General features: G+C 34.2%; 1 protein-coding gene across 2 annotated transcripts in view; it reads right to left on the bottom strand.

Moving 5' to 3' along the window:
- The window catches only part of LOC118189222 (alkaline phosphatase, tissue-nonspecific isozyme-like), a 237469-nt gene that overhangs the window by 36927 nt on the left and 182429 nt on the right, over positions 1-18113 (bottom strand). For both annotated transcript variants that reach the window (XM_085827457.1, XM_085827456.1), the window contains exon 6: positions 4978-5118. In XM_085827457.1, the coding sequence (XP_085683583.1) occupies positions 4978-5118 (141 nt within the window). The remainder of the gene's footprint in view (positions 1-4977; positions 5119-18113) is intronic.

The following is an 18113-nucleotide window of genomic DNA, read 5'->3' as shown; positions in this document are numbered from 1 at the left end:
CTTTCATTGAGGATTTTCTAAGAGAAGCTGGTTCGTAGTTACATTATGCATGGGAAAAAGTTAATTTTTATTTTATTAATATATGAAATTACATGAATATACATATGAATGGGAGTACTCCAACTGCGCGAATGAAAATCCCCCCTCGTCCTGCTATAGTAAACTGCGCGAATCAAAATTTCTTCCCCCCCCCGTTGCCTACATAGTTACAATTTTACTTTTCGAAGCCAATTGTAGCCAAGAGGAAAACAAAATAAATAAATAAATAAATAAATAAATAAAATAAAAATCTGAAATGTTTCAGATTTTAAATTACGTCCAAAGGGGCGTTTTTTTAACGTTTTGAGTGTTACCTTTATTTATTAAATATCATGTTCTTTGCACTTAAACCATAAAATTCAGTTCAAGAGCAATATCGCAAAATAATGTTAAATTAAGCATATCTTTAGAATTTCCGATAAACACAGTCTCGCGAGCTGGAGATAAAAGTATTTTTTTTTCTATATAACGTAGCCATTTCTCGCTTTTAAAGCATTGAGTTTGTAAATCAAAAATTCGTTAAAGTTTTACAAAATATAAAATCTATAATAAAACAAATTCCAAATTTGGGATTTCAGATGCCCATATTCGCAGTAGAATTTCGTCATTCAAAATTCGATGGCTCTATGTACCATTGTTTTATCACAATGCGAGAAATAGACAATCATTTATGCAGATTTTTCATTATTTAATTTCTTCAAATATAATGCAGGATTCTAACATTTTGTTGCAACAGTTTGAAAAGTGAACCGACGTTTATGAGTCCGACGCAAAATCGCAAAACGAAAACAATAGTCCTTCAGGGACAAAGCCCCTTTGGACTAATAAAGAAATAGAATTATATATCACAATCACAAGAACAAGTAAAGAATATTTAACAAGCAGCTAATTACTTGAATAACAGTAATAAATGCAAGAACTAACAAAGAAAATAAAAGGTATTAGTAAACATACATATTAGCATTACAAACATCTTTCATTAATTACAATATTACAGCAAAGAATATTATAATAATATCATAAATTAAATAATTATAAAGCATACCAATTGTATTTTTTATAAATGACATCAATAATAATCATGATGCCTGAACTAGACTGGAAAATTTAGTATCGTTTACTGGCGTGCAAAAGATTATTCCGTATCAAAGTGTGCTAGAAATATTTTTTGTCAATTAAAGTAATCATGCAAATGTTTGCAGAAATTAATAGTTAAATTAAAAAAAGCTTAGCATGAAATCAGTTATAAAAACATTAGTATGCGTTTGGAACTTTGACGTATAAATTGTAAATAAGTTTTAATTATTCTGATAACATACATATGAAACTTGAATACAGTGCAACAATATGTGAAAAAGGAATGCATTAAAAGGGAACAGAAAATCCCAAGATATGAATATAAGGGAGTTCGATTTTTTTGTTAATTGAAATTCTACAGACGCTCATAATTATCAATTTATTAATTAAATGTGCATTAGAAATTAAATGTATGCCAAAGTACATCAGGTAGAGAAAGTGGAAAACAGAATAAATATTTAAACGTTTCTAGTATTAAAATATGGAACTGGTAAGAAAGTTAAATAAACTTAAAATAACTATAAATAATAAACAACAATTGGTTAAATAACTTCATTGCCTAAAAATGGAAAGCTTAATATAGCAATATATTGCAATAATATTAGTGTGAATTTAGAATCACTTAAAAAATTCAATTTTTAGATTTAATAAAGAGAATTGTTTAAATTAAATTAGAACTGTTTACCTAAAATGGTAAATTTGATAGTGAAAACCATTCTGCTATCTAAAGAGATTGGTGCGCTACAAATCCGATATTTGATAGGTTGATTATGCATCAGTTTTGTGTATGTCATTATTCAATCAATTTTATTATTCAAACTGATATATATATATATGTAATGATATTTTTAAATCATTTGATTAAATTAAATTCTAATAATATTGCTTAATAATGTGTTGGCGATTCTCTACCTAAATTGCATCCCTGTTCCTAAATTTTGGCGAAATCCTTTCTTTAGTATAAAATATATTAACCTGTTGGCGCCCGCCAAATCGCCAAACTCATAAATCTGTCATATTACATAAAGTCCTTTAGAACACTCCTGATGAGAGGATAGCGTCACCTCGTGATTTCAATTAATATCGCTGATTGGAGGAGCCTCGTGACGCACACATATGTATAAGTACGGCTTCTGCTCAAGGTACGATTAGAACGCTTGTGAGATGGATGCTAAAATAAACCTAGCACTTTATATTCTAAAATTTGTCTCATTCCTGTTGCCCCGGCTGCACAAAACAAATAATGTATGAGAAATTACATTTCATATATATATATAAGTTTTTAATTCTTACAGAGAATAAAAAAAGACCTGGCTCATCATTCTTTTAAGCATCATAAAACTTTAAAATGAGTGTAAAAGAAATTCAGTTTTACTTTAGCACACGCCAGACTTTAAATTAATATTTGTTTTGTATGCACAATTTTTACAATATTGATAAACGAAAATAGAATTGCAGTCTCAATAAAATGTCCCACTAATGGCGATAAATGACTTTTTGTAGCACCCAATCTTCTTGGTAAAGAAAGAGAGGACAGAAAACGTCGCGCAGTTCATGGATTAGATAAGAGGGGGGGGGGAGGGGATCTTAGATCAAATTTCGCGGAGTTTATACCCTACCCGTATGAACATGTATTAAAATTCAATTGAAGAATGTGTGTCAAACGTATTAACAATAGTTAAAGAAATCAGTATTACTTTATTATGGTTCTGCTAATTTTTAAGTACTATTCCGTTAGAGAGGGGTCAATTAAAAATGAAGAAAACAAGGCTTGAACAACACGCCAAATACCGTGGCTAGAGATTTCCAGTTTTTGTTTTAAATATTATCCCACGCTATTTTTTGTTTTGCAATATTTCGCCATTTTTTTTTTTTTTTTTTTGTATGCTGGACTACAGAATTTGGAAATTACCTAATGACGAAAAGGTTGCCATAAAATTCTTTCAGGAGTAAGGAATCATTCATAGCAATTGACTTTATTCTTAAAATAATTCGATGAATTTAATTTTTGACTGAAACAAAGCTCCTATGCGGCATTGTTACGTACGTTCTTGCTGCGGAGAAAAAAAAGGATTGAGAATCAAAACATGGTTTAAAGACTCGCGTCCTCAGTGCTGTTCGTTTTATCTATTTGAGGTGTCAGGAACTGACGTCGATTGAGTTTTGCAAACTTCAGTTAGAAATCAGCCATAATAGGACAGTAGACTGGAATAATAACTTGAGGAAGGCATGTGCAAATATTTTGATGCCCCGTATAAGAAAGAAAATCAGTGGAACCAACAAACTCGTTGAAATAGACGAAAGTCTTTTCACGAAAATTAAAAACAACACTAGATATGCTCATCCGGAAGAATAGGTATTCCGGGATTTATGAAGAAAAATTTACTTTCTTTAAAAGTTATGAAATTAAAAAAAAATTATTTTCTACAGAAGAAATTTTAGTACCAATTTTTATTTGCATAATGGAGTAAATATGCCTAAGAGCATATTTACTCCATTATTATTATTATTATTTAAAACTCTTAAGCAAATAGCTAACTGTACCTTGTTATGAAGTAGTCCGTTTTTATTTCATAATGAAGAAAAATGAAATATGATTAGGTATTACAGTCAAAAGTCTTTAATCCGGACTCGTCGGGACTTCGGCGATTCCGGATTATCGGTTTTTCCGGATTATAGATCATCAGTTTAAATCTGGTAAGATGGCATGCAGAAATTATAAAATTAAAAATATGAAACCGTAATTTATGAAATGAAGAGCAATTATGATCTAAAGGGTATCAAAATTTACAAAAAAAAAAAAAAAAAAAAAAAAGCTTTATATTTATTTCTTTACTTTATTAAACATTCCTTTCAACGCGCGGATGCGTAAAGCATACATTACGCATAGTCGAAATTAGAAAATTGCAACCAGAAAACTATTTGATGTGTATTCGTGATATTTATAATGACAAGGAATTTGATTTAAATCATATCAAAGATGGAGTACATCGAGATGAAATACTACATTTAGTAAGGAATTATAAGCCGAAAAAAATAAAAACATCTGCCCTGAAGATAAGGATAGTGCTGACAGATCAACTTCCAGTTCATTGCGCGCCGCATCGTTTCCGCCCCCCCCCCGCAGAGCAGCGTGAAATTGATAAACATATTTCGGAATGATTAGAGAATCAAAGGATATTCCTTTATCCATTTTTTGCAGCAATTCCACTTCTTGTTTGATGTACATCGGAACATGCTTTCGCTTTGTAGATCCTTTGGTAGCTCCAGAATCGGAAATTCTTTTTGACATAATCGAAAGTTCAAGGTTACTTTTATAAAATTGCTCTAACAGTCTGCAAAAAATAATAAACCGGATCCAATTAGAAGATTAAGGAACAACGCAATCTGTAACATTAACTGAAATAGATAATTAGATAATTTTAGCTTAGCTTATACCGTCCGTTATACATTAAACGCGCATGCGTAAACGTATTATGCGGATGCGTAGACGCATATGCGCATGCGCAAAGGTATTATGCGCATTCGTTAATGCATTATGCGTTGACGCAGGTGCAGAAAGTCTGTAGCTTTGAGGGCTGGATTATAGATCATTCCGGATAATGGACGTCCGGATTAAAGACTTTTGACTGCACTGTTACAAAATATTATTTTTTTGATCTTTTTCCTTATTTGTTCATATCTACAATGAAGATGAGCAACAAACGTCAGGTACATGTCCTTTTAAATATAGATCATAACTGGGTTTATTTTAGAGTACATTACTCAGTTATTTGTCTTACATTATGAATAAAAGCATTTTGATAAAGCAAAAAAATTGCAATACATAATTTGTGCAGAATTAAAGTAATTGTTTCTTACCTTCAACCATTAAGAAAAATCCTTTGTTATTTTTTTGAAGCATGTTGATAGCTGCTTTGGTCATCATGGAAAGGGACGGCTCCTCATTTCCCCCTTTCTTTTTGTCTATCTCGAACTTCATGTGATTGTAGTTAAACAGACCTGAAAACGAAAATTAACAAAAAGGAAAAAGTTAAATTCAATTCTTAACGTCCATTGCACAATCTTTGCAAAGTAAATTAATTCCTGTCCCATCTATTGAGAAGAAGCATCCTTAGCGATACTTAAAACATTACTTGGCTATTTTATTTTTGTCATTCACATTTTTTTTTTTGTTATTTTTAATATAACACTCTTTAAGCATCTGATTTTTTTTATTTTTACACGAAGAATTTGAACTGTACTTAAGTTGCAATCTCCATTCTTGTCCTATGCAACTGTTTAGAATTATACATATTTTGTCTTAGATAGTTTTGACACGATACAAAATCTGATGGGGATACCACATGAGTTCGTTGCACGCCTATTAAATATTGGTTTTTGAACGACAATAAACTGACATTAAATATTGTTAGAGATATTTATTGTTAGACTAACTACATATATAAAATTAAACAAATTTAAATTTAAATTTTAACAAACACGTATAAAAGTAAAAAAGTAAAAAAGCAAATTTAAAGCCAAAAAAAATTTTTTTTTAAATATATAAAAAAATTTGTAAACATATAAAAGATTTAATTCTCGAACCAATCTACAATGTCATTTAAATTCAGAAGCATAAGCAAATCAAGTGCAAAAACAATCCATGAAAAAAAATTCACTAATTTAGCAAATTAAAATTAATCCAAAAAAAATTTTTTTAAATGCATAAGTGAATGACTGTTGAGCAGGCAGGAGACAGACTTATCAAGGGAAAGTTGCCTCCAAACCTAACTCTCCAATCATTCAATTCATATTTCCTCATTCATGCAGGCAAGGGTAAAGGTCAAAACCAAAAGTAAAAAGTGAAGAATGTCCAAAAAGAAATACCAATAAAGTGGTACCCTTAGAAATTAGCATTTAAGAATTAAAGTTCTAAACGGAAAATACTAATGAAGTTTTTTGAGAAACAAGCAAGTAAAGTCAATATATAAACTGTTATTATAGGGTTAAAGCCGAAAACATCGCTGACGGAAACGTCGCAGAGAAAATAACGCAAGGCGAAAACGTCGTGGGTGAAATTAAAGCAAAGAGAAAATATCGCAGTTCTAAAAGATAAAGTATTTTCTCCCTCCTTTCTCCTTTCTGCATGCCTTGCTGGTGTACACACTCCGCACGTATTCGAGAGGTCCATGTTCCAGTCCCGGAGAAGGCATTGCTCATTTTTCATGTCTGTTGCTTCAAAATAACCGGAAGACTCTACAAGCAATATAGATAGTCTTTTACTTTATTTTTCTAACAGTTATTTTTATTTTGGAACAAGGTTTTTCTTTACCTTCTAGTTTCATACCCTTATGCACCTGAGTGACATTTTCGTGACGCCAACATTTTGTCTAACCATCCCATTTTTCGAAACATTGGTCTACTACACTAAATAATCCAAAGCTCAAAAATTCTTTAACAATTGAGCCTCACTAGCGGAAGAGCGGTAAAATCGTTGAACACTGAGCGCCGCCTGAGATAACCACTGACCTAACTTTGTTGTAAAAGTCTTACAGTGTAATAATCATCCTGGCAGAAGGGATTATTTCCGAACGGGTTGACTGCATGGACCTTTACTCGGTTTTCTCCATGTGTAACGTGTATACGAGCCGATTTCTCTTACGAGGAGGAATGTCTTCATGAGAGAAAGCTCACGAAAACTATTTTTTGAAATTCCGACAAGCAGCATATGTAGTATTTTGAGGTACTAAGAAGTTCCTCTGCTTCCTTGCAGATATTTCCTTTCGGTGTAAGGTCATATAAGGATCTTACAGCGGATCTCGGTGTAAGGTCCAGTACCCTTCCATTCATTATAAAGTCTCCGGAATGGACTTTTAAAGCAGCGAACTTGTACAGTCCCATATACAACGCTCACCCAGCTTCAATGGATTTTACATTTAATTGTTAAATACGCACTGCTGTGTTGCCACATGTTTGTATGTACCTGTTTCGAATCATTCGCTTTTATGAGAGACACCCCTGACTTTTATATGCGTTTTCGGGGGACAAAAGTGCGGCTTATAAAGTAATTTGCAGCTTCGAGTGTACATTTGCAATTTAGCGCTTCACTGATGGCAGTGATACTTGCTAGAATTCAATGATGCCCGAACATGGTGATTTAGGACTCATGCTTAGAAAGATTTTCGTTGGTTACAATTCTGTCTGACACTTGCACAGAACCGTTAACGTATATTATCAATCTATATGCTTAAGTAAATATTATTCACTCTCAGGCAATCTAATTGCAATCCTTTATTCGTATGGTTTTATAAGTTATTTTCTCCCTCTATTCCCCATGTCTTCATGGTGTAATTGGAAACATACTCGACGCATATTCGAGAGGTCCAGGGTTCAAGTTCCGACGAGGTCACTGCATATTTTTCACGTCTCCAGCATTTAAAAAAAATATCTGATGTGTACACCACATGACTTCCTTGTACAAAATATTAAATTATACGCATTTTTTCTTGCATTTTATTTAAACTTATTAGATTGAATTAAACCTACTTCGCCGACAGCGCATAAACCACAATAGAATAAATGCATTCTTTAAAATTCACTTTGTTTACCATAGCGACACTCTGGCGCTAGGTTTACTTAACAGTATTATATTTCGTTCGTATTATAACTCAGAATGCACAAAATATATATCATTTAAAGAATTATCTAATCGTTGCCACATGTTCTATTCAAATACTATAATAAAGCTAGAACTATGTATAAAAGAAATTAAGCAAATAAAACAAAAAAGAAACAGTTTTTCACAGACGATTGAGTATTTCTCATTCAATTAATTCAGTTCTTACTTCGCGAGAAGGCAAAAATACGTAAAAACTCAAAATATCTGTATTAAAAATTACGAAGTCAATCTCAAACGCTTATTTCCTCGAAAAATTCCAGAAAGAATTAAGCATGATTTAATTGGCAATAATAAATGAATGCGTTATTTTTGTTGTTGCGAAGCTAAGTTTCTCTAGATTGGCAACAAATCCACTAGTCTCCCGTTTCAAATGTAAACATCAATGGCCGCCATCAAAAACAGGCTTAGCGACAATTAAACAACTTTAAAATTGCTGATAATTCTAAAAATATTGCACACAGATTTACTAAAGGCATAAAATCCTTAACCGGAAGATAAAAACAATATAATTCAATCATTTTTAAAGAAAAAAATGTACAATTTACAAACATATAAGAGTAAAGAAACTGAGTTCACTGAGCCGGGTAATAGAGTGGATATATATATAAATATATTTATATACGTTTGGTGCGGCCGATTGCAACCAAAATACGAGGTGCACATCTACATGTTATAGCAGTCCTATATACAAAATTTCAACGTTCTGAGGCTACTCGTTTTTGAGTTATGCGAGATACGTACGTACGTACGCACGTACATACATACGTTCGTACAGACGCCACGAAAAATTCTCTTCAGAATTAATTTTAAAGCAGTTTTATAATTTTTTTGAAGGAAAAGAGTATTTTATTCTATCCTTACGTACAGATATCACGCAAAACATCGTTAAATTGCATTGGATAGCGGTCAAATTTCGTTGAAATATGCTACCTGAAACTTTTCGCGATTACAATACTTCCTTTTTACTTCGTACAAGGAAGTAAAAAAAACTAATGACTCTACAATTTATTTAGTTTTAACGAAAGTTTTCCGCCACCGAAAATACTGTCTGCGCAAACAGTTGGCGTGTTTAATCATATTTTGTCAAAAGATTTTGGCATTTGAAAGAAATCGACTTGCTTTAGAATACTGTGTTGCGAAATTTGTAAACAAATATCGTTACCTTTAAGCACAAGGTGTATGAAATGGAACTATTACGCTACCAGATTAGAACCATCATTTACTTCCAGTTCTGGAGCAAAACGTCAGCTACAGCATCTCACCAAATCATGTGTACAGCTTTAGCTACTAATGTTGTATCACATGACACTGTGACGGTTTGGTACCGAAAGTTCAAAAACCAGGATTATGACATTCAAGAAGCAGAGCTCTCTGGACGGCCTATCGTCGATGTTAATGAGACCCGTATACGAGAGCTTGTGGAAGAAGTTCGGTATGCAACCACTCGAGAGCTTCCTAAGGAGTTAGACGTTAGTGTCATGTCCATTAGTCGCGCTATGCCTCGCATAAGCTTGGCGTACAAGTTCACTCGCTGGGTGCCGCATGAGCTGACTCAGGCAGATAAGGACAGATGTGTTCGTACCTGGATTGATCTGCTGAAATATTAAAGCAAGGACAAAATTCTGGAGCGGATCGCCCCTTGTAATGAAAAGTGGATTCACATCAAGAACACCAGCCGAAAAGGGGGCTGGTCTGCGCCCGTTGAGCCAGTCGGCAGCTTCGCAAAGCGTGATTTGACTAACAAAATGATCATGTTTATATCTGGTGGGATCGCCATGGTATTATCCACAAAGTGTATCTGGACAAAGGTAACACCCTCGACAGTAAGATGTACAGCGATATAATAGTCCGTGTTGACGCTGCTATCGAGGAAAAATGTCGAATTGAGTTTCAGCTCGGAAAGGTAATGTTCCATCAAGATAATGCAAGACTATGTACGTGTGCATTCACCAGCTGAGCTCTGTACGAACTTGCATGGGATCCTTTGCCACACACCCCATATAGCCACGACATCGTGCCTTCGGAATTCTACCATTTTTTACACCTGCAGTCGCATCTTCCATTCTACACAGGACGTTCAAAATGAGGTTGATCTTTTTTGGGATCCGCGGCCACCAAGTTTCTGGGCCGAAGGTTTTGACAAACTACCAAAATGTTGGCAGAAAAATCATAGATTGGGGTGGTGATTACTACCCGCCCTAAAGGTACTGATTTCCTTTTTTAAACTTTATTTAGAACGTTTTTTTTGGCGGAAAACTTTCGTTATAACCAGATAATTCTGCTTCATTTAACTCTATTGCAATTAATTTCCCTGAAACGAGACAACCTTACTGTTGATGGTACTGTCACTTTAGACAAATGCAAGACGATATGATGTAATACAAATGTACTGTCTTGATTTTAATCGAATGTATTATTATGGTTTAATTAAATACGCATAGCATACCTTATTTGCAAAGAATTACAAAATGCTCTCCAACAATTTTTGAGTTTTTAATCATTCAAAATAGTTTTCAAGTTGTTATATAGTATAAAATAATATTTTACACGTGAAGTGTGCTTTTTGTGGAGAGCGGAACTATTAAGGAACTAGTTTATGTTCATCACCTCCACAACCTGTTAAATATTACGTTCAATATCAGCATAGTGTCTTTACTAACATTTGTACATTTGAGTAATGTCCAGCAAGGTCACAGTTCAGTATGTTCTATGGAAGTGTATGCGCTATAATATTTGTTCCATCCATCTTAAGAACATTCTTGCTTGAGAGAAAGTAAGCTACAGAATGCAAGTCACGCAGAATCCGAATGATTTACAAACCCCGTTTCTTCTTAACGGGGGTCGGAAGATTAATGATGCCATCAAGGTTTTGCTCCCGAAGATATCTCGCTGAAGATCAGTTTAAAGGTCACAAAAGATAAATGAAATGCGAACTTTAATATTATTTTTATGCTTTGTTTTCAAGGTTAAAATAGAACGGTACAACTGCCTCGTTTCTTTTAAAATAACGTGAAGTGAAGCAATGGAAGTGACTTTTGATCATTTTAAACGGTTTTTTATGAACGTGGGTAAATTTCATCTCATCTCTTTTGTGTTCCGTTTATTTTTCCTTTTAATTCCACCCCCCTGTAAAATCCGAAGCCTTTTGCATAAATTTGTAGCAGAGGGGATTAATATATAATAGAGTTAAGGCATGTTTGGAAAGGAAACTATTTGTAATAAGTCTGTTTTGGACACTTTTGACTTTTTTAGAGCTGGAAAATTTATTATGTGCTTCATTAGAGTTAGCTTTTCAAGTGAAGTTTTTAAGATATGAAAAATCTTTTTTTATAACCGAGAAAAGATGACTTGAACATAAAGAATTTCACAAAATCGAACAATGGCGATATATAGCTAAAATAAAGTTTCGTTTAACATATACAGTTCCTCATTTTGTAAATTCTAAGTTACTGTTGGAAGTGAAGAATCTTAAGAACTGATAAGGGAATAATCGCTTGAGTTCGTGTGACAAGAAACAACCAGATAGAAGGGTAAACTGACCCTTTATTACTCAAACTAAGGTTTAACAAAACTCCGTCTTGGAGTGTACAATAAAGCCGACACTTTGGCTTTGAACTTAAGATACTAAGAATTAACCTAAACTAATTTAAACTAAAGAGGTCTAGCCGAAGATATCAAAATTCTAACCGAGTTATCCCCTTAACGTTAACAGACTGCGAAGCTTTTAAGGGCCTAAGTACGGCCGAGCGTGATAATAGCTTACGAGAGAGTAGCCTAAAAAGGCGGACGCGTGCAGCCTGAATGCCTGGTATTTCTCTGTCTGAGACCGAAGAACTTCGCGGTTAAATACCGCTCTTCCTCATTATGTATTCGGAAGTGATTCTAAAACTATGTTCTGGACGGAAATGTAAGTTGAAGTTAGAGATTAATAAGTAAGGAATTTTAACTAAAAATTTAACTGTTAATAAAATTAATATAATCCTTACAAACATCAAGCTCATAAACTTACCGAAACTTGTCAAAAATAAATTAGCAACTGCATAAATATTAGGTTTTTTTTTTTTTTTTTTTTTTTTTTTCAAAGCAGGAGATGTGAAAAATGAGCAGTGCCCTAGCCGGGACTCTCTCTTTTAAAAGGCGACTGGAGGACTCAATCGCCAAATTCTGGTGGTGGAGAATCATCATCTATTACCATTTTTTAGTTCGTCCGGCACTGTAAGTAGTTTTTTTTGAAGCAGGAGATGTGAAAAATGAGCAAAGCCCTCCCCGGGACTCGACTTCGAACTTCTCGAATACACGCCGAGCGTGCTGTCAATTACACCACGAAGGCCTGCTAAGAAGGCGGGAGAAATACCTTATACAGCAACAACAAAAAGCATTAATAGATTAACAAAAATGAGCCAAATTAATTAATTTTAAGAAGGGACTTGTTATAGAATATACTACAACAAACTGTCAGAACTGAACTATTGGAAAAAATTAAATTGATAAAGGAAACTGATAAAGAATGAAATTGTCTTTACTGACGAGTCACGCTTCTGTCTGCAACACCACGATGGTCGGATTCGAGTTTGGAGACACCGTGGAGAGAGAATGCTGAACAGCTGCGTTATGCACAGCCACACTGGTCCTGCACCGGGTATTATGGTATGGGGCGGTATTGGATATCACTCTCGCACTCCTCTAGTATGTATTGCTGTTACTTTTTTAACAGCCAGCGCTACATCTCCGAGGTGTTGGAGCCAGTTGTCCTTCCTTACCTTCAGGGCTTGCCCGCAGCCCTATTTCAACAGGATAATACGCAACCACAAGTGGCACGCATTGTCCAAGGGTTCTTCGTCAATCGCCAGATTGAATTGCTTCCCTGGCCGACTCTCTCTCCGGATCTTTCGTCGATAGAAAACATGTGGTCCATGGTTGCTGAACGATTGACCCAGATTATATCCCAAGCTGCCACACCAGATCAACTTTGGCAACGTGTGGAAGTTGCTTGGTCTGCTGTACCCCAAGAACACATCCAAAGTCTCTTTGAATCAATGTCGAGGCGTGTGGCACCGGTGATCTCCAACAATGACGGCTACTCTGGCTATTGATTCTGGAAGGAACCACACTTCACAGAAGTCTATAAATTTAATCATTTGATACTTGGTCAACATGTTATCTACTAAATATATTTTGTTGTGATATCTCTTGTCTTTCTTGGTGTTGCAATTTGAGTGGCCAGTAGTGTATTTACAGAAGTGCCGTGTAGTTTGCATAAAAGACGAATTTTGGGGAAATGAAAGCGTGCACTAGAAGATTTACATTTTTATATAAGTAGACAAACATAATGGAGTATTATTTTATTGTTTTTGTTACTTATGCTCACTTGTCTGACAGTAACATCAGCCCAATCGCACGAAATTCCTCGTGGCGAGGAGCGCTCAAGATACGCCTGTCGTTGGCAACAGCCTTGATCACCTTACAGGTGACAATGCGATTTTGTTTCATACCGTCCCCAATTTTGATGGAAGGACGGGTCCAGGGGATAGCATTTTCTTTAGATAAATTTTAGTTATTAATTGCTCATAATCAAAATTTAATTACATTAATGATTATGAAATTACGGTTCAAACCTATCGAGACACAATATCAAAAAAATTAACTATTGATCCAGGTAAGCTTATCACCTTGAAATAGAGCTTAGCGAATCAGTCTTTAATATTTGATTTAGCGTTTTTTTTTTACTTCTAATTTCACTTTGAATTATAATTACTTGGTTTTAAGCAAAATTTCTATTAACATCTTTGAACTGTCTTGTAACGACATTGTTTGTTCCTTTTAGTGAGTTCTTTTTTAAAATGTTCCCTTGGTTTTTTATCTGTATAAAATTTTATAAAAATTATTCCTCAAGCAAGGCAGTTAGAAAAAATGCAGTAACCATCTAAAATATTAATTAAATTCGCTGTCTATTTTGATTTCAATAAACACACGAGGGCAAACTATCAAAGGAGGAATACTTCGTGGAGAACTCTCTAAGGAGAGCTAGCTCGCATTTACATAAATACATGTGAAAATCACGATTACGTCATGCAGCCAGCAGTATTACCTAGAATTGGAGCTTATGGAGACCTGCTAATGTTCAGCTTTTTAATTCGCTAGGGCCTTACCAGTGGCCGAGTAGTCAAGTCGCTGAACACTGGTAGTTTTCAGTCCAAGGTTCAAATCTCGCGAACGGGCTGGCTGCCCAATGTGTAACGTCTATAGTGCCAGTGTCCCTTAGGAAGTCCTTCACGAAGGCATTTCTTCCCTTAGGCAGGTAGCCGTCGAGTGCTTTGCCATAATCAAATAAACCAAACTTATTGGCTAGGCGACTGTATTTGCTGCATAAGGGAAGGAGAAATTCGGCCGTTTAGAATTCTTATAACTGCTTGGCGGTTACAGGTTGTTGAACTAGGTTCACGTAATCGGGCTCCTGGGTCAGACCACTCTCCCAATATATCCACATAATCTTTTTTCGAATGTTAGTCGTAGCATGGGAAGGCATAGTAAGTAGATACGAAATTGGAAGCAATTATAATGGCAGAAAATGAAGTTAACGCGTTGATTAAAATGCATATCTTTGGTGATTACGTTTGGTGGCAACAGTTTGAAAAGTGATTCGGACACAAAAGTGACCCGGAAAAAAAGTGAGTTTGGAGGCTAATAAATAGTATTAAGTAACGATGCAAAGAAGATGTATTAATTATTTTATTTTGCAATATAACTCAAGCTTTGTGCGACAATGAGCGGTACAGTTAAACAAAATAAATCGGCGCATGAAATTGTTCAAACATTCCACTTAGTGCAATGTTTCAGGTAAAAACATTATGAAATATTAACAAAAATATCAAACACTTAATAATAAATAGCACCAAATTGAATTCTAAAAATGCATTTCAACCTGATTCGGGCCCACCAGCGGCCGAGCGGCAAAGTCGCTGAATACTGGTAGTTCGGTCCGAGGTTCGAATCCCGCGAACGGGCTGGCTGCATGGGCGTTTTCGTGGTTTTCCCCATGTGTAACGTGTATACGAGCCAGTTTCCCTTAGAAAGTCCTCCACGAAGGCATCCCTCCCCTTAGGCAGATAGCCCTAGTGTGCTTTGCCATAATTAAATACACCACCACCACACCAACCTGATTCGATAAGCTCACCGCATGCAAATAGGAAACAAATCTGACCTCTTTTTCGCATTGTGGGAGGATGGCAGGGAAGACTTTTTCCCCCTTAGACCTTATAAAATCGGCTGAAGTGCGTCCGCGCCACACGCTCGTTTTCCTTTTTGCCTCTCTAAGATAAATACTTTTAACTGTATTTAATTGCACATAATATATACATTATAGCTTTGAACCTATTTATATATGCCGGAATTATATGGTTAAGTTATAAAAAGCACATTCTAAATTTATTTAGATTTCTTTAATATTAGGACTACTATTATAAACATTGTATGGAAGAAATTTAGTACTGCAAATGAAAGAAAATGCAATAGTTATAAGCTTCGCTATATACATTTCTTTCCTCATCTTTTGTTTGGCTTTAGAAAGTAATCTAATCATGTATTTTGAGTTCTATGGCGCAAATTTCTACAACTAAATAATGAAAGCTTTATTCTCCCACATATAGACGACATCCTTCATATATTGTTGTCTCTTATTGTTAAAATATTTGGTTTCTGTTTCCCCACATAATTTTAGCCCAGACGGGCGTAGTCCACAAGGGCTATTAGTCTCAAAACGGTATTTTGTGTCGAATCACTAAAAGCATTTTGATCACTTTTCAGATTGTTGCCACCAAACATTATATTTAAAAAAATAAAATAAGGAAAACTCTGCATGAAATTATGTATATTTCTAGCACTGTGAAAACAAAATAACGGTATCTAGAGTTTTGAATAACGTAGTCCTCCACACGAGCATGGGATCCTGGAAGCCCACATTTCGAATTTGCTTTATTATCTATTTCATACTTTGTGAAACTTTAATGAATTTTCGATAATAAAAATTCAATGATTGCAAAGTGAGCACTGGCAACGTCGTACGGAATAAAACATTTTTATTTCCAGCGCGCGAGACTATCGGAATTCTAAAGATAGGTAGATTTAAAATATTTTTTGTGCAGGTGTTTGTGTAGATGTGTGGTTGTCTGTGTGCGTAATTGTAAAAAAAAAAAAAAAAAAAAAAAACGCCCCTTTGAGAGTAATATAAATCTGAAACTTTTAACATTTTTTACCCCAAAAGGAACGTTAGTCCCGAGTGAGACATTAGTCTGGAAACGGTATTTTGCGTTTAATTACTATAAACGGTGCATCGCTTTTCAAATTGTGTTTATATTTTTATCGAATTCAAAAGTTAATTTTCAACCTTGATCTTTTGGCCTCCAGACTAGAGCTAAGAAGTCGTGTAAAACCTCCTACGCTGGCTCCCACGGCCAGCTACTTTGTTGCCTCCAGTATATGTAGGTTATAATTAGGTGCATAAATTACTGAATGATGGATCATAAGATACTGAAAACTCATTTTGATTAATTTTATTGCTATCACGTGGGCCGTAAGCTATTTTTTATAAGCGCAAAAGGCCTATTAGTCTCGAAATGGGAATTTGCGCCAATTACTATAAATGAGTTGTTTCACTTTTCATTCCAATGCGTTGCCATTCCAAAAAATGTAAAATATTTATCTATTTGAAAGAAATAAATGCATTTGTTAAAGAATATTTATTCCTTACCTTTGAATCGGATTGATTAAATAATAAAAAGGCATTTAATTCATGATCTCTTTAATAAAAAACGTTTAGTATTTGCATAGAATGATGTTATATATTTTTTATTATTTATGCTGTATTTGTAAAATTCTAATGAATTTTTGGTCGACGAACTCAACGATCTGAAAGCCGGCAGTGGCAACATTGTACGGAATAAAACATTTTTATCTCCAGAGCGCGAGACCAGACGCGGGGATTCTAAAGATATGCTGTTTTAAATATTTTGAGATTTTGCTGTTGAACTGAATTTTATGCGACGAGAGTGCGAAGAACGTGATATTTAATTAATAAATTTAACACAGAAGACTTTGGTAATAAAATTACGAAAAAAAGTTTTATAAGCCATCTTACTAAAAAAATTAATTTTGATACGATAAACTGTGAAAAGACTGAAAAAAATGGAAAAAAAAATGTATGCTACTACTTAACACGGCATTGGGAATTCTAAACATATGCTACTATGCTATTTAAAAAATTTTTGTTATTTTACTGCGAAATTGTATATGGATTAATTGCAAATAAAATAATTAAGATAAAAAATCTGATGTGTACACCACATGACTTCCTTGTACGGAATATTAAATTATACGCATTTTTTCCTTGAATTTCATTTAAATTGATTGGATTGAATTAAATCTACTTCGTCGACAGCGCATTAAACACAATAGAATAAATGCACTCTTTAAAATTCACTATATTTGTTTACTATAACGACACTCTGAATGCACAAAATTTATATCATTTGAAGAATTATCGTTGCCACATGTTCTATTCAAATACTATAATAAAGCTAAAACGATGCACGAAAGAAATTAAGCAAACAAAACAGAAAAGAAACAGTTTTTCACATACGATTTAGTATTTCTCATTCAATTAATTCAGTTCTCCCTTCGCGACAAGGCAAAAATGCATAAAAACTCAAAATATCTGCATTAAAAATTACGAAGTATCTTAAACACTTTTTTCCTCAAAAAAATTCCAGAAAGGATTAAGCAAGATTTAATTCGCAATAATAAATGAAGGCGTTATTTTTCTGTTGCGAAGCTTAGTCTCTCTAGATTGTCAACAAATCTACAATTCTGCTGTTTCAAAGGTAAACAAATATGTCCGCCATGTTATTTAAAACTTGCCGCACTTAAACAGCTTTTAAATTGTTGATAATTCTAAAAATATTGCATACAGATTTACCAAAGGCATAAAAACCTTAACCGGAAGATAAAAAAAACATAATTCAATCATTTTTAAAGCAAAAAATGTACAATTTACAAATATATAAGAGTAAAGAAACTGAGATCACTGAGCCTGGTAACAGAGTGGATATATATATAAATATATTTATATACGTTTGGTGCGGCCGATTGCAACCAAAATACGAGGTGCACATCTACATGTTATAGCGGTCCTATATACAAAATTTCAACGTTCTGAGGCTACTCGTTTTTGAGTTATGCGAGATACGTACGCACGTACGTACATACGTTCGTACAGACGCCACGAAAGATTCTTTTCAGAATAAATTTTAAAGCAGTTTTATAATTTTTTGGAGTTAAAGAG

Source organism: Stegodyphus dumicola, chromosome 12 (genome assembly GCF_044657685.1).
Source record: "Stegodyphus dumicola isolate Sdum_Otavi_A_Nest chromosome 12, ASM4465768v1".
Taxonomy (NCBI): Eukaryota; Metazoa; Arthropoda; class Arachnida; order Araneae; family Eresidae; genus Stegodyphus; species Stegodyphus dumicola.
The sequence above is the reverse complement of the archived record's forward strand: the minus strand, read 5'-3'. Positions and strand labels throughout refer to the sequence as shown.